The sequence below is a fragment of the Mangifera indica genome, chromosome 13, assembly GCF_011075055.1.
Source record: "Mangifera indica cultivar Alphonso chromosome 13, CATAS_Mindica_2.1, whole genome shotgun sequence".
In the NCBI taxonomy this organism is placed as follows: Eukaryota; Viridiplantae; Streptophyta; class Magnoliopsida; order Sapindales; family Anacardiaceae; genus Mangifera; species Mangifera indica.
In genome coordinates this window covers 2510634-2529379 of record NC_058149.1, presented here as the reverse complement: position 1 = coordinate 2529379, position 18746 = coordinate 2510634, and the positions used below count along the sequence as shown (strand labels likewise).

The following is an 18746-nucleotide window of genomic DNA, read 5'->3' as shown; positions in this document are numbered from 1 at the left end:
TGGCTTCCAGAACTTGGTGGTGACAGACGAAGTTGGACTGTGGAAGAAAAAGAAAAAGGAAAAAAATGTGTTGGACAACTAAACAAGTGGGGAAATAAAAAAAAAAACACAAAAAACAATATTATATTAAAAAAATCCAGCCAAAAAAAGAAACATGTGAACGCGTGACTCACTTTTTCTAGGTAAGGGGGAAGAGAATCAAAACATACCACTAAAAGACTTTACTAAAACAAAGATAGGTTATAAAAAAAGTAGAAGAGGTAGGATGGACAGTTGGTCAAATTTAGTATGGATGTACATGAACAATAGTTGAATTGAAGTCAGTAACTCTCTTAGGGTTCCCTCATCTAAAATCCGTAGGGAAGAAGATCAAGTTGGCCTTTATGAATAACTCGATGTGTTACCTTTCTTCAATCCTTTGAACGGGCAAAATGCAACAAAAGAAAAAAGAAAATCTATGGACTGACCTTACCATCTCTGTCTTATAGCAACTATGAGATCACCCCAAACACGCCTTTGTGAAAAAACCAAAATTTTCCATGTAAGAGGAGATTAGTATTAGGGTAGAGTGTCACTTGTCCCTACCTTATAAATTAAATTTTATTATAAAATGGCTGTTAGGATTTTCAAGAGAGGGGAGGGAAGCAGATTTAGGAATTTTGGTGAACCTTACGGCTGACTTAATATAAAATATGAAACAATAAAAATAAATACAAAAGATAAATTATCATATAACTAAATATTATTTTATTTTTAATTCAAATTTAAAATCAATTAATTAAATAATGATATATCATCTATATATTTAATTGCACATTTAGAAGTGTGTAAATTTTATATTACTCAAAATGAAAATTGTTAGATTCTTATCGCTGATATCTCGTGATTCCCGGTAATGGGTTAGGACAGATCGCACCCACTCATATGCAGATCAGTTTCTCATGTTTTTTCTCGATTAAAAGAGTATACCATAGCAATGACAAAGATCAGCTGATGTCATTTGCTTTGCAGGGCAAGTAGCTTTCAAACAAGGTGAAACAAATTGAGGAGGAATCTATGATAACACACTGCTGATGACATCTAGATAAGGTAAAGCTACACATCTTTTATTTTCTAATACTATTGTAAGCTTTTACCTATTTTTAAACAAGTTCTGCTTCTACAACAGCACCAATCCTTACGAACACGTACATAAGTGGCACCAAATAGATTTCCTAATGTTTATATTTGCATCAGTTGCCCTTCCCCTACACTCTTAATTGTACACAATAACACACCTACACTAGGAGATCAATCTAATGTAAGCTTTAATTACAAGATCCGGCCATCACCTGATCTCTGGGCACGCCTGATACCTGTAAAATTGAGTAGAGAAAAAACCAGTTATAATGTTTTGTTTTGCTATTGCATAAACATAAAATAATTCATCATTGTCTTGCTTCCCTAGGGCTGTAGCACATAAAGTTAGAAAGACAAACCTATATTTCTTCCTTAATTTCATCATGATTCTTTCTGGCGTTCCAACTATTGAATTCCTTCCCCTTCCCTGCCTTTGTTATCATGCTGAAGTAAGACATCTTTCAGGTCATTGGCCATAAGAGCAAAGGCTTCAACATTTGTATGTGCTTTAATAGATATTTTTGATAAGGGGATACTTGTTGATAAATCCATAGAAGTCACAATCAACCAGATCATCCTTTTTGCTTATGTTATTATCATCATCTCTGCTATGATCAGTGCTCACAAAACCAGTTATACCCTTGGAAGTGTAGGAAGAGAGTTTGCCACACACCACAAAGAGCATTTGACCGATCGGATATCCTTCTTGAAAAATGCAAGTGTGCTGAGAGTACAAAACTGGCTTTACATTATCGCATAATGCATCCAACCTTTCTTTATTTAACATTTTAAACTCTTGTACCTTGACATACATTCAAAGAATAATAATAAGATTGTAGCAAATATCCAGTGACTTAAGGAGAAATTAAAGATTGACAATTACAACTGGTAATTACCTCCAATCTGATGTGTTAAATTCTAAGAATGTAGTTCCATTATTATATCCTTAATATAGGTACTTATTTCATTTTCTTCAACTTCATCACTAAATATAGGTACTTCTTTCTCTCTTAAATTTAATAAAACAGAGAGTAATCCAATGACAAGAAGATTTGAACTCCAAGCAGGCAGATAGATGAGCGATTATATAGAGACAAAGGAACTCACTTTCTTGAGTAGCTCCAAGCATAGCTCTCGTTTGATGTTCCTTAAAAGAGTATTGGGGAGATTACTAAACAAAAATTCTACTCCATCATCTTTGTTTTTTTGCCATATGCTTTGCTGATATTTCCTAACTTGTTGTTGGAGATTCTTAGGGAGCTTTTGTAAGAGCACCAAATCCCTCATCTTTAGTGTCTCAAGTCTCATCTCCTTTGATATTCCAACGTTAGACATCAAATATAACTGTTTCAGAAGAAAGATTCAAAGAAGTTAATTTGTGCTTCAGCTTAACCATATATGTGTAACTGGGAGACTAGAAACAATTATAAAAATAGAAAAAGAAAAGAAGGCAACCTGAAAGTTTCCTATGAAAAAGACAACCAACACTAAGCTAGTGATGGTAATTAAAATAACAAATAAGTTTTCCCAGACATTGGTACTTGTATGAAGTTTCTGACCAAAAAAACTGCAATACAAATTAAATCCAACAGTAATATATCAGAAATTAATCATAGAATTGTAAGATACATATTTGTGAAACTGATAAATTGCAGGATACATAACACATTTCTGTAAATGTTAGAAAACAGATGATCAGACTCATACAGAGACTAAGAATAACTGCATTAAAAAAATGTAAGTTTCAGCCTCCCGAAATAAAAAACATGAGCCATTATAAATACATAAAGTTCTACAAGTCCGTTGCCTCAATTTGCTAATCTATCAGAGAAGCCAAAAGTTAGCAGTGTCATTCACAATGGTCACACAGTCATGAGAATACAATGATGAGTACCAACCAATTAACTAGAATATGGCATCTATTACATTTTCCCTTTCCACTTCTTTCCCTTTCTATAATTGAATGACCAATTTTTAAATTTCCGTTCTCTCATTGCAATCATTTTAAGTGTAAACAGGAAGTAGGTTGATCACCAGGGCAGTGCACTGTAATCATTAACATCAGTCTCACCTGAGCAGTGTACTGAGAATTGCCAAACAGTGTTTATATGTTATGTAACAGCTAAATGTGCTAACACAATGGACCTCGTACACTGACCATATTCTCAAATTAGTACAAAACAAGGTTTGAGTCACCTGGGCAGTGCACTGAGAATTGCCAAATGGTGTTTATATGTACTTCAACAGATAAATATGCTGATAAAATGGACCTCATACACTGAGCATATTCTCAAATTATGCTCCCACCAACAAGAAAAGTACCTAGTATTCACAAACCTGAGATTTTGCAGGCCCCATAGAAAACAATGCAAAAAACTTCTGCGGAAAATTAGTCACTTCCACTATACCGGACTGAAGAGCATCATGAAAAATTCCAAAATCATAGATTGTATTATTTAGTGTTTTCGTTGGGCAAGTTTCATCTAGAAATGTATAGTCTCTTAATTTGCCAGTGCAGAAGAAAGAGTCATCACTGCATTCAGTAAGATTTCTGCAGGCTTTCTTCCAGCATTCAGTTTCTCTTTCAATGGCCATTAAATACCATAAGGCTCCAAATACCTAAACTTGCAATTGTATTTGATCAAACAGATATGAACAGAGGATAAATATTTATGTGAGTGTATGTATATATAAGTAACAGTACTTGAATGCATGTAAACAAGCTAATATTAAGTGTAAGTATATGTGAGTAAGCATTTGAGTTTGGTTCAGTCACACTATTAACTTGTGTTGATTAAACATGCCACTGCAGTAGAATAACTCATCACTGCATTCAGTATGATTTTTTGCATGCTTTCTTCCAGCATTCAGTTTCTCATTCGATGGCCATTATATATCATAAGGCTCCACCTAAACTCACCAGCAATTCAATGTTTGATCAAACAGATATGAACAGAGGACAAATACATGTGTGAGTGTATGTATATGCCGGTAAGCAAGCTAATATAAGTGTTTGTATATGTGAGTAAGCATTTGTGTTTGATTCAATCACACTGTTAACTTAAGTTGAGCAAATATGCTTTCAGATCAAATTCAGAGAAGGTGTGGTTCCAAAGAAATTTAAGGAGAACGTTTAGTTGTAGCACAAACCACAGCTTCAAAAAAAAAAAAAAAAGTCATATATTCACACACAGCAAATTATGTACCACCAGTAAAACCTTGGTAAAGCATTTAAACACACAAAAATGACAACTTCACAAAAAATTAGTCAAATATTGATAATCAGAAACTAAGCTCTGCCCAGATTAAAAACTTAGTAAAGCAATTTAATCCAATGTAAAAACAGAAGAGTAAAAAGGAAAATATTTAACCACATAAAAACACTTGTTCAACTTACATGAGCAGCAAGCATGTAAATGTAAAGAAGAAAAATGGATATAGCCTTGTGCCATGTAGATTCTGTAAGTTCGCTCAAAATCACTGTAGCTTTTTTATAGATTCTGCTAGCCCTTGTCAGGCATCGTAGAAACACAAAAGCTTTCACCAACTTTATCAAACACCAAAATTTCAGGTCTCTCATTGAAGTCCTGACCACCAGCTGGACAGAGCACATTAAATTTGTCAGTTTATAAAGGATAATTATACATGGCAGAAGTCTTTATATGATATAAAACAAATGGATTAATAATAATTATAATAATGTTTAAATTCTCCTTGCCAGTATTTGAATAACACTAAATGGTGAAATATATGTTAACCATGAATCGCAACATCACTTCAGAATATAAAAACTTGGGGAACATATCATCAGTATTTTGTATGTGTGATTCCCCAAACATGAAATATTCTTTTAATAATGCTATGTGTATACACTTTTAAGTACATAATTAAGTACACAAATCATATGTCATTGAATTAAAGATAAAGTAACTGTCAATCATATGATGACACATCATTTGTGTATTAGTGAATGCCAATATTCTTTTTATCAATTCATTCCATCCATTTGTTTAAAAAAGATTGTTCAAAGAGTCGGTCTGGCTTACCAGTGGAAGCGGAATGGGCAGGTCAAGGTATAAAGACAACCCAATTTTTTTTATTCCCCATTTGGAGGCGTCAACTCTTCCGTGTGGATGTTGTATGAAAGTTATAATGATGGTGTAAAAGAAATACCAAAGGAGATGGAGAACAGGAGCCCAAATACCCAATTTCACGTCCAATGCCAGACACTTGTTATCACTATCAACCACAACAATATAGAGAAATAAAAAATCCAAGGGGATCGCAGCCATATCAAATATAATACAAATCCAGTTCTCCAAGGGCTTTATTGATGGGTAAACCATTTCCATCTGATTAAATTTAATTCGACTTTTAGACTGTTTAAAACCAACACCAGATTGTGTACCTTCCTCTGATTTCAACTCCTGAGACCTGGAAAAAACATGACTAATAAAATACCTAAACCTAACTTTTGTTCCAGGCATAAATTAACATAATTTCAAGAATAATTTTACAGCAAAACAGTAGCGAACTTACATCAGAAAAAACGCAGAAGAAGAACGGTGGAATTCGGTTCACCGCCTTACTCGTAAAGCGAATTTAAGATTCAGAGAAGTTTGGTAGTGGTGATTAAAATGAACTGCAGGCGTAGACTTGTGAACCAGTCTTTTGGTCAAACGAATCAGATAGCGAGGTAAATTACAAGTTTAAAAAAAGGGTAATTTTAAAAAATGGCCAAAATGCCCTCCCATTAAGCAAAAAAGTCCAAAATCACTATTTCCAAGCCAAAATACCCAAATTCACTATTTTTAAGTAAAAATACCCATGACTTTTTTTAGAATACCAAAATTACCCTTCCCCTCATATTTATATAACTCTCTTCACTCACTATGGGGGTTAAATGTAATTTTAGATAAATATAGAAGATTTTTGGATATTTTACATTGTAAAAACATTTTGATATATATTTATTTATTTCAAACTTTTTCTAAAATATCAAAATTACCCTTCCCCTCATTTATAGAACTCTCCTCACTCACTATGGGGTTAAATGTAATTTTAGATAAATATGGAGGGTTTTTAGATATTTTACATTGTAAAGGCATTTTGATATTTATTTATTTATTTCAAACTTTTTCTAAAATTTCAAAATTACCCCTCCCCTCATTTATATAAACCCTCTTCACTCACTTTATTTACACACACTTCTCATATCACTCAAACACTTACTCTCACTTTCATTTTTATTCAAGATCAATTAGTAGGGATTCATTCGGACGGAAGAAGTTCGTATTTTTGAATTCGACTTGAAAAAAAACTATTCATCAAAAAAAGGTATTTATGTCAATCTTAACCTAAAACTTAATTTTATTTATTAAGTCTAGTTTTTATGTCATAATATGGAGGTTAAATGTAATGTTTGACAAGTATGGGGGTTAAATGAATTTAGGATAAATATGGGGGGTTTTTAGATATTTTACATTGTAAAGGCATTTTGATATTTATTTATTTATTTCAAACTTTTTCTAAAATGTCAAAATTACCCTTCTCCTCATCTATATAAACTCTCCTCACTCACTTTATTTACACACACTTCTCATATCACTCAAACACTCACTCTCACTTTCATTTTTATTCAACATCAATTAGTAAGGATTCGTTCGGACGAAAGAAGTTTGTATTTCTAAATTTGACTCAAAAAAATACTATTCATCAAAAAAATGTATTTATGTCAATCTTAGCCTAAAACTTAATTTTATTTATTAAGTCTAGTTTTTATGTCATAATATGGAGGTTAAATGAATGTTTGACAAGTATTAGGGTTAAAGTAATTTAGGATAAATATGGGGGGTTTTTGGATATTTTACATTGTAAAGGCATTTTGATATTTATTTATTTATTTCATTAATTTTTCTAAAATGTCAAAATTACCCTTCCTCTCATCTATATAAACCCTCCTTACTCATTTTATTTACACACACTTCTCATATCACTCAAACACTCACTTTCATTTTCATTTTTACTCAACATCAATTAGTAGGGATTCGTTCAGATGAAAGAAGTTCGTATTTCTGAATTCAATTTGAAAAAATATTATTCATCAAAAAAAGTATTTATGTTAATCTTAACCTAAAACTTAATTTTATTTGTTAAGTCTAGTTTTTATGTCATAATATGAGGGTTAAATGCAATGTTTGACAAGAATTTGCAGTCGTTGCCATGAACCGGGGCATACACGAACCCAATGTAAATCCCCAGCACTGGTCCCGAGCTCTACCCCGCAGCGTTCATTTACAAAAGGCAAAAGAACGAGATCTTGACATGCTTATACTCAATTTTGTTTGTTATATGATTCTTCATTGTTGTACTTCAGTTTTATGTAATCGATGTATTTTTATTATTGTTTCAAACGTATAATTGTATTGTCATTTGATGTAATAAATTTAGTGTTTCGTATGAGTTATTTCAGTATTACTTTACTTCTTCTAATTGTTTCAAGTGTGTAAACGTTTGAGTAATCGTACGTTTTTATTGTTTTTTCATGACAAGATTATTTAAAAAATGAAATCAAATACGATGCATATCCATATATAACCACAAATAAAGTATATCATACACATATGCACATACAATAAATATATACATCTAAACATAGGAATAACGATAAATATACATCCGTGAGCTACTCGATACAGTGAAAATACAATTGCGTCGCTAATCGTCGACGCATAGCGGTAGACGACTCTCGGGGAAAAACGTAGCTCCGTGACAACGCCAGATACTCAAAAAATCATAACATAAACACGCCACAGTTATCGGAGCCCAATCCCTACTGAGGGACATCTGACGCTCGATGTAAAGTGAGGGGATCACGTCATGAAGTCCTCCTAAAAACTGTCCAAAAACTCGTCGCCTCTAATAACGCAGGAATAAAGGTCATGTATGGTCGCATGCGCTACTCTAGAGTCCCTATATTTCCTAAATATGAAACCTCTGAATCGTATACCGTAATCGACCACTCACAGAAATCTATAACTTCGGCGACCCAATGTGCATTCTCGAAGTTTATAGGGATGAAAACCTATAAACAGGAAGACATTTTAGTTACTTATCATTATCGTTAACCAATTAAATGTAATAGAAATATATATAAACTCTACTTGATCGACCATCCCCCATGGTTTGTACAATAATCCCGGGGTGTACGCTGCATCAACCATCCTCGTAAAGAGTCCCGAAAACTCAAACTCGTCAATCGGTGTGGTCTGCCAACTCTTTCAGGCCATCTCAATATGGCCTCCAAAGAATGTGTGGGCAGTCGTCCAACGCTATGAGATAGTCGACTGGTGATCATCCTACTGCCGACGTAATAAAGCCAAAAAGGAATCCACATGCTAAAATGGTATAAACAAGTTCACGTGTTAGTTATTAATAAATATATCTAGCTTTTTATCAAATTATATAGTATGGACAACTCACATCGTCAGTCAACCACTCGTGCAACTCTACAACAAGCCTCCAGAAGCTGTCTTTCGACTTCGATCCTATGAAGTACACATCATGTGTGTCAAAAGCCGTAACTCTGGTATACCATTTGAGGAAAGATTCCTCACAGTCTGACGTAGAGGATGGAATCGTCGTGAGTTACCGTTTTGCCCTCCCTCTGAATGGATTTATATATGGGGTGCGAACCAGTGGACCCTTTCGAACGATTCGACCACGTGCTGTACGAACCAACTGCATGTTATAAAAAACTATTAATTGATTATTTCATTCAACAAAAACATACATATTATTCGATTTATGTTACCTTCTCTATGTATGCAGGAGGAGGTTTAACTGGAGAATCCTAAATCACGGTCAAGTCAACAGCTCATGCTCCGTTGACAGACTGCATAATTATATATTAAAACATTTTAGTGACATATATTTATCAATTATATTTATTTAGTAATTATAATTGACAAACCTCAATGTGAACGGTCTCAGAAACATCCTCCTGGAAGTCCTCCTCCTGTGAACTAATATCCACAAGCTTTTCGATCAAGCTCAGGATATCAACAAGTAACCATAGTCGCTCGTCTTGAAAAAGAGACAAAACATCATTTAAAAAAATATATAATATTTTTGACAAATTGATCAATGATATTTCTTAAATCCCCATAACCTGGACTTCTGGGGAAGGTGTTCGGAGATAACCCTCGATTGATGATATATCAATGTTGAGTCCTTATATGCATCAAAAGAAAAAAATGGTTAAAGATATTTAATATAAAATATCATATGAACAATAATTTTTATACCTCTAGTGGACGATCTAAAGCGATAGGAGATCCGATCGGTTGGCCTTCATGATGAAGACCCTATACAAATATATACCATGAATTAATCGATAACAAAATAGTATTAAAAATTAAGTTATAATGATAAGTGACATACCTCAGATCGGATTGGTGAAGTCACCGAAGGGTCAACCGGTGCCCCATCCTGTCGACTACCCTAAGATAATAGTAATATTAAATCTATTCAGTGACATTTTATATATAACGATATTGTAATATAATAACAACATTGGGGCATTAAATATAAATTTGAAATTACATACGTACCTCATGTGACTGATGGGATGGTATTGCAGTATCAATGGGGGAGGTCGTCCCAATAACGTCATCCCTCTCCTGTACGAATGTAATAATAGTTATCAGAATAATAACACTATAGACATTTTATTAAGTAATAAATTAGAAGTAGTTTTACAACCTCAGCGACAGGGGTTGGATATGTACGCGTGATAATATCCTCCAAATGAGTCATACGTTTCTCTAATCGAGTCATCTGAGAAGAGATATCATCACATAATCGAGACATCTGAGAAGAGATATCATCGTGAAAACTCGATATCTCACGTAAAATCGTAGCACCCTAGTGCGCTAATGTAGCATCTGATGTAGAAATATTGGGTGATACGAATGGGGAACACTGCTCGCGGGCATGATAGGTAGTGCAGTCCTTCACTCCAGGGTGCTCCTCCATGCTAGGGTGGTCCTCCACTCCAGGATGGTCTGTCGTCTGTGGGCTCTGAACAACAGGGGAACATATAGGCTGTTCTATAACAGGAGGCTGAATAGGCTCCTCATGTGTCTCAGAAATCTCGATGGGTACATCTGAAGGTCCTGAGGATGGATAAGCCCTGTCTCTAGTCACAGTCAGAACCAAAGAAAATGAGGAGGAATCAGCATCGAGTAAACTGGTGTATTCACGAATCTCAGCGTACCACGGCAAACCCTCCTCGATCAATGATGGACGAAGAGGGAATGTGACATCTTCCTAATGATGAAGATATATAAGTTAAAATAATTGTAACATATAATGAATTAATCGACTTATTAATTAATTAGTACATACCGGATCACCAGTGAAAATACGACCTATATGAGTCCAACTAGGGACGTCTCGTGTACGCCACCTCAACATCCGTGGGGACGAATAGGGATGGACAAGGTTAATCCAATCGTGTAACGTCTCTAGAGTCTCATATATCCAGTACTGTAATATAATCATTTACGATGTAAATAAATCAATTTATATTTTTGCCAATTAATAAATATAAATAACAATATAAAACTTACCTAAAATACGAAAGGAAATCCGTAAAGGTCGTATTTACGGATTTCAGGCATTCATCTGGAACAGACTCTCTCACTCGCCTGTGACATAGAATCGTATGTCATCTGCCACACAACAACGCCCCAAGGGTAGGAATTAAACCTGTCCAAATGATCAACTAATTGTAAGTAATTCATAGACACTTTCTTTCGTCGATCATTCCCTAACAAAACCATGTGAAAAATATACAACAAGGCCATCTTGACAGCGTCAATATCGTCATCCCCTCATGGCCTCGACAAGAAGACACGCTCTATGTAGTGATACTGCACCTTCGGACAATCGTGAAAGTATGTATCCTTGATCCTATGTCCAGAGGAGCGAGGAATATATGAAGAAACATCAGTCTGTTGGCTAAACGAAAGCCCGCTAACCTTAAACCAAAACTCGTCTCTGGCAAAGGGTAGATGTAGCTATCGTAGTAGAAATGCATGAATCAATATCCCGATGAATTTAGTTTCGAGTAAATGAAGGAGAGACCCGAAACATGTCCTCTCAAATAGTCGCAGCTGACCCGGAGTCAATGTAGAGAAAATCTGAGATAATGCGGTACGCTGTCACAAGATATCGCATCTGCCTGGAAGTGTCTGGACTCATCGAGAATGCGTAGCTCACTGTCAACCCGTCTTCTTTTGCGAGAAATATCCTGTAACAATTTTAAAAATTTGTTAGACATTCATAAAAATAAATATGTAAACAAATGTATTAGTGGAAAAAACATAAAAATATGAGAAATACCAAATAATCAAAAAGGAAATGACAAAACTTAACAAATAAAAACTGAAATTTGAGTTCTATACGTTCAAATAGCCTAGAATGTTAACAATCGAAAAATTGATCGAAAATAACAAAATATGAATCAAGTTATCCTGAAATGACGAAAAATAGAAAAAACGAAACTGAAATTCGAAATTTATATGTTGAAATACCTTAAAGTGATGATACTCAAAAAATCATTCGGAAATCTTGAAAATACGAATCGATATATCCTAAAATGGTGAAATTTGAAAAAACAGAACTGAAATTCGAATTCTATATGTTGAAATACCTTAAAGTGACGATAATCAGAAAATCCCTTATAGAAATCTTGAAAATACGAATCGATATATCCTAAAATGGTGAAATTCAGAAAAACGAAACTGAAATTTGAATTCTATACTTTGAAACACCTTAAAGTGACGATAATCGAAAAATCAAATGGAAATCTTGAAAATACGAATTGATATATCTTGAAATGGTGAAATTTAGAAAAACTGAACTGAAATTTGAATTCTATATGTTGAAATACCTTAAAGTGATGATAATCGAAAAATCGAATGGAAATCTTGAAAATACGAATTGATATATCCTAAAATGGTGAAATTTAGAAAAATTGAACTGAAATTTGAATTCTATATGTTGAAATACCTTAAAGTGACGATAATCAAAAAATCATTTAGAAATCTTGAAAATACGAATCGATATATCCTAAAATGGTGAAATTCAAAAAAAGGGAACTGAAATTCGAATTCTATATGTTGAAATACCTTAAAATCATGATAATTGAAAAATTATTCAGAAATCTTGAAAATACGAATCGATATATCCTGAAATGGTGAAATTCAGAAAAACGAAATTGAAATTCGAATTCTATACGTTGAAATACCTTAAAGTCACGATAATCAAAAAATCGTTCGAAAATCTTGAAAATACGAATGGATATATCTTAAAATGGTAAAATTCGAAAAAACGAAACTGAAATTCGAATTCTATACGTTGAAATACCTTAAAGTGACGATAATTGAAAAATCGTTAGGAGATCTTGAAAATACGAATCGATATATCCTGAAATGGTGAAATTTGAAAAAACGGAATTGAAATTCGAATTTTATATATTGAAATACCTTAAAGTCATGATAATTGAAAAATCATTCAAAAATCTTGAAAATACGAATCGATATACCCTAAAATGGTGAAATTCGAAAAAACGAAACTGAAATTCGAATTCTATACGTTGAAATACTTTAAAGTCACGATAATTGAAAAATCGTTCGAAAATCTTAAAAATACGAATCGATATATCCTAAAATGGTGAAATTCGGAAAAACGGAACGGAAATTCGAATTCTATACGTTGAAATACCTTAAAGTGACAATAATCGAAAAATCAATCAGAACTCTTGAAAATACGAATCAATATATCCTGAAATTGTGAAATTCAAAAAAACGGAACTAAAATTCGAATTCTAGAAGTTGAAACGGTGAAATTTGATAAAACGAAAATGAAATTCGAAATCTATACGATATAATAACATAGAATGTGAACAATCGAAAAATCGTTAGATAATTTGAAAAGAAGACTCAATTTATCCTAACACGGGGAAAATCGAAAAAACGGATTTGAAATTCGAACTCTATCAGTTGAAATACCTATGATGTCGCTAACCAAAAAATCATTTGAAAATTTGAAAAAAACAAATCGATATATCATCAAAAGACAAAATATGGAAAAACGCAACTGAAATTCAAAAACACGAATGAATATATCTTATAAAAGAAAAAATTGAAATATTAAGTTGAAATTACGTCTTATATCGTAAATTGTGTCAAGAAGCACCAAAATTCGAAAACTCGAATTTCAAATTTGAAAAATACATATGGAGAAACCCTAAAACAGAAAAAACGGATATAAAATTCGAAAACTACACGATCAGAAACCCCAGATAAGAAAATTCTCAATTTACCCCCTTATGAATATTCCTTAATTGAAAAGGTCCACTGCTATATGACAAATTTCCAAAAAAACCGTTGTGTTCTAACGAATCTCATCTGACTCCCCAACATTTTAAAAAAGCCACTTTACGCCCCCACTAACCCATGCTTAATACGCTGCCGTGGGATAAATCGTTTGCTGTGGGAAACGCTGTTCCTACGGCAAGACTACCGATCCATTCGGCAGCCATTTTCGGCCAAATTTTGGTCGTTTCGACCTCCGATTTTCACATAAATCAAATCTACACGTTGTATAACATAAAACCCCTCAATCAATTCAACGAAAACAACCAAAAATCGAAACATTTTAAGCATTGTTCAAACCATAAACCCTAAAATTTCAAACCCAAAAATCTCAACCAAATCTCAATAGTATGAGCAATAACTTGATCCAAACAAGATTACGAGAGATATACTAACCTTCTTTGCCATTTGCAGTTGTCGGAAAGCAAGAAAATCGACGGAAATGGCGTTCGCCGTGGGATTGACGTGGGAGGTGGGAAGCTTTGGAATTTTCTTTGAAATGCACAGTGGAAACGAAAGATTGTCGTGGAAAGAAATGAAATTTTTGTTGTGCTTATAAAGAGGGGCAGTTTCGTCATTTCGCCTTTCCCACGACCACGTGGGAAATTTCATAAAAACCCGACGTGGGCTAATGATTTCCCCGACACCCCAATATTTTAAAAAAGCCACTTTACCCCCCCCCCCCCAACTCATGGTCAATGCAGCTGCCGTGGGATAAATGGTTTGCCGTGGGAAACGTTGTTCCCATGGCAAGACTGTCGATCCTTTCGGTAGCCATTTTTGGCCAAATTTTGGTCGTTTCGACCTCCGATTTTCACAAAAATCAAATTTACACGTTGTATAACACAAAACCCCTCAAACAATTCAACGAAAACAATCAAGAATCAAAACATTTTAAGCATTATTCAAACCGTAAACCCTAAAATTTCAAACCCAAAAATCTCAATCAAATCTCAATAATATGAGCAATAACTTGATCCAAATAAGATTACAGGAGATATACTAACCTTCTTTGCCATTTTCAGTTGTCGGAAAGCAAGAAAATCGGCCAAAATGACGTTTGCCGTGGGATTGCCGTGGGAGGTGGGTTTTTCTTTGAATTACACAGTGAAAATTTGTTGTGTTTATTTATGGGGGCAGTTTCGTCATTTCACAAAACCTGGGCATTTTTGCTGAAACCTGAATTTTTTGGGCAATTTCGCTTAGACCCCTTTAATTTTGTCTATTTTTAATAATTTCCCTTAAAAAAATGAACTGCCGAGGGTAAAATAGAGAAACCCTATTTGCATACAGGTTTAAAAAACATAGATAAGTAGAATATATCCAAAATAGAAATCCAGTCCAATGCCGTCAGCCAACGGTTGAGTACGATTTTGAATTTGACTAAACATGGAGAGCCATAGTGTTCGGTTTTTATCAAGTTGATTGTAAGCAGGTTCAATTTAACATATAATAATAAATGTAAGTACAAATAAACATGAATAATAGTTAAAAATGATTGTTCTTAGCAGCTGTGGAATTACCATTTCAATTTATCTTATTAAATTAAGAATAATATTATATATGTACCTTTGAATATATAAATATATAATATATTATTATATTATTAAATATATTTAATTTTGAATTTAAAAATTATTTAATTATATAATAATTTATCATAAAAACACTTAAAAAATATATATATACGTACCTAATTTTATTATTAAATTAATAAAACTTGATTTGTTAGGAAAATAAAACTTCCCTCGTTTTTCTAAACTTATTTTTTAATAAGGCCAAAGATGTTTCCCACCTTAGAAAAAAGACAATTTTAACTTATTAATTTTCAAAAACTTAAATATTTATCTATCTGTTAATATTTACAATTAAGATGAATGATAAAATTATTATTTAGCTAAAAATAGAAAGATAAATATTTCCCCCTATAAGTTTAAAAATATAATAATTTTCCTCTTCCAAGGTTTGAAAATTCGTCATTCCCTGTTAGGGTTTGGAATTTTTTTTCTAGATTTTTTGGTAAGCTTCTCTATTGCAATTTTCGTCAATCTCTTCCTCTCAACTCTTTCTCCTTTACTATTGCTCCCTTTCCCTCTAAATGTCATCGATTTCTGACATTAACAACAAACAACTTTAAAACCCATTGTGCATTTCAACCCTAACGACGATCGATGATTGACGAAGCTAAGAAAACCAAGCATGTGACAGAAGAGACACTGGGGAGATAAATCGCACAATGATAACCCCGAAGAGACACTTCGACTTGTGGTTGAAATCCGTCGACCTTCTTCTTTGGTTGCTGACTGCAGATGAATGGGGACCGCTGACTCTGGTCATTGGAATAAACTAGAAAAAAATTTCAAACCCTAGGGGGGAATGATAATTTTCAATCTTTGAGTGGTTGAAATTGTTAGATTTTTAAATATAAGAGGTGAAATTTAATAAATTTTAGTTTTAAATATTTTTATTTAAATAAAAATTTTACCCCTAATTCTAATAATAAATTTTAACAAATAGATAGGTATTTAAATTTTTAAAAATTAATAAGTAAGATTCTATCTTTTTACTAAACTTTGACTGAAAAATAATTTTTTAACCTTTTAATACTATAAGACTTTATTTAAATTAAGTTATTCAACCTTATTAAACAAATAAAATTTTAAATTTAATAATTTATCTCATAAATATTGTTAAAAAAAGTTTAAAATTTTATTCTTTTATATTTAAAACCCCTTCTATTACCGCGCACAAAATGCCACGTGTAAGCTTTAGAAATTCCTTTACTTAGGGGCGAAGAAAGTGCTCAAAACTTCATAATGTGGACAGCATCTTCATCTCCAGATTCTAGAGCCTGTGAGTTGACTTTGGCAACATAGATTAGATTGAAAGCAAAGTAGACATTGTTTAATAAATTTGCAATATAGATATATAGAGCCAATAATTATAGGATATTAATTAAAATAAGCATCAATTTTTTTGTATAAGTTTTTTTAACAAATTTATAGCAATTTTGCTTTTTTAAATAAATTTAATTTAATTTTTAATAATACCTCTTTTGACTAATTATGTCATCCTCTTAATTAATTACATCGGATTTAGTATAGTTTTTTTCAGCAATCTTTGAATATATTATTTTTGATAAGTTTTGATTCGAATATTCAAAAATTTATTTGAAAATTGATTAATTTTTGTTTAATACAATTCAAAACAAAAAAAATAAACATAAATGCGAAGAATGATGAGAGTGCGAGAGGGGGTGTGCGGGTGCATGTGAGTGTGAGTGCACGCTCAAGTGCGTGAGTGTGTTTTTAACCTCTTTTACCCGCACGCACCAGCCGCATGCACCTGCAAGCACCCACGCATCTATGCGCACTTGCACGCACCCATGCACTCGTGTGCATCCAAACGCACCCACACGTAATGCACATACCTGTTTGCACTCGCACCATTTTTCACACTTATATTCATCATTTCATTTCGATTTGTATTAGAATAAAAATTGTTCAGTTTTCGAATAAGTTTTTGAATCTTTGAATCATAACTTATCAAAAATAGTATGCTCAAAGTTTATCGAAAAAAACTATACCGAATCTAACATAATTAACGGAGAGAGTGACGTAATTAGCTAAAAAGGGTATTATTGAAAATAAAATAAAAATTGTTTAGAAAAGTAAAATTACTGTGAGTTTACCTAAAAAAGTTTATGCGAAAAAATTGATGCATATTTTAATTAATATCCCCCATATTATTATAAAAAAATAATTTAATCAAAATTTTAACTTTAAAATTATATGTTGTTTTCATTTCAACAATTATCTTCAACAATTTTTTATATTTTGAAGATGTTAATTAGTTATTTTTTTAAGAAGGCCAAAAGACTTACTCTCACCTAAGGTTGGGTAAGTTTAAAAAATTCAAAGTCTCACTCATAATTCAACTTTATTAATAGATTTTGTTAATGAAAGGTTGCAATAACAGTTTTATCCTTTCTCAAGTAAACTATCAAAAAGACCCTTAAGCGTAAATTGTAAATTGTTAATTCAATATTTTAATTAATTAAATTGGCAAATTACCCCTTATCATGCAATAAACAAATAACTGCTCCTAAATTTGTAAAAGTAAATGTGATTATGTCATATGAATTAAATTGAATTGAATTTTATGTTTTTATCAATCTGTTAATTTTTATTAATTTTAGTATTGTTGGATTTGAAAATTTTGATGAACTTTGTAATTTCGCAGTTTCAATATATATTTCTATAACTTGTTTGATGGGTTGCTTGCACAATGAATGAAATCTGTTACATAGCTTCAAGTTGGAATTCATGGAGAACCATTATACAAAATGTGTGAAGACTTCAACCTGGAAGTGCATGCAAATGTTGATTCAAAATTGATAGAAAACTACATAGCAAAAGTGAAAATAAGTCTTGGAAAGAATTAAATTTGTGATTCAAACAGATTCCACCATGAAATGTAAGAATTCTAGTAGATCTAGGATTCAATGTAATTGAATATGTAATCATTGATAGAAAACATACATACAACAAATGAATCTTGAGATTATTTCATTCCAGAAAATCTCAATCAAATTCCAGACATGCAACGAACACAAAACAAAAATGAAATCTCAGAACTCCAGTAAATCTGGATATCTATCAAATTGCACAAGCAGAACTAGATAAAAGCCATACATGTAGCAAATGAAATTTGTTTAGGTCTTTAATCCATTCTAGTGAATTTCAAGACCAATCAATGGAAAGACAATGAAATTATGCAGACTAAGTACATACAATGAAACATACATGAAATCCAAAAATTCCAATAAATTGCAGAATTAAAATAGTCAATGAATAGACAATGAAATCATGTTGAGTTAGAACAGATGATGCAAAAATCAATTTACGCAAACTTAAATTATAGAAAATAAACAAACTCTAGCAATGAAATTTAACAACGAAATTATAGAAAGTACATCAGAAAACAAGAAAATATTTATTGCAAAAGATATAAGACCATAAAGGCTGAAATTGGTTTATATTCAATTGAAACTTTAAATGTTTAGAATAATATTTTTATAAAGAAAAAAAACCAGCCTACTCCATTAGAATAATAACTTAGCAGTAATTAAAAAAGACAACAATTACACAAGCATGCAATCATACAAGCAAAGCTAACATTCAG

The 18746-nt window shown here is 32.4% G+C and overlaps 1 protein-coding gene across 1 annotated transcript; it reads right to left on the bottom strand.

Annotated features, from left to right (window-relative positions):
• Positions 1 to 1033: 1033 nt before the first annotated feature.
• Positions 1034 to 11385, bottom strand: LOC123194951. The gene is made up of 12 exons (XM_044608461.1): positions 11303 to 11385; positions 11061 to 11181; positions 9562 to 9621; positions 9426 to 9485; positions 8771 to 8859; positions 8602 to 8704; positions 5528 to 5553; positions 5166 to 5358; positions 4517 to 4717; positions 2227 to 2463; positions 1479 to 1921; positions 1034 to 1355 (listed from the first exon to the last, which is right to left on the bottom strand). The coding sequence occupies exons 1-11, from the start codon at positions 11383 to 11385 to the stop codon at positions 1628 to 1630; spliced, it is 1467 nt and encodes a 488-aa protein (XP_044464396.1). The 3' UTR covers positions 1034 to 1355; positions 1479 to 1627.
• Between the last annotated feature and the right edge of the window lie 7361 nt (positions 11386 to 18746).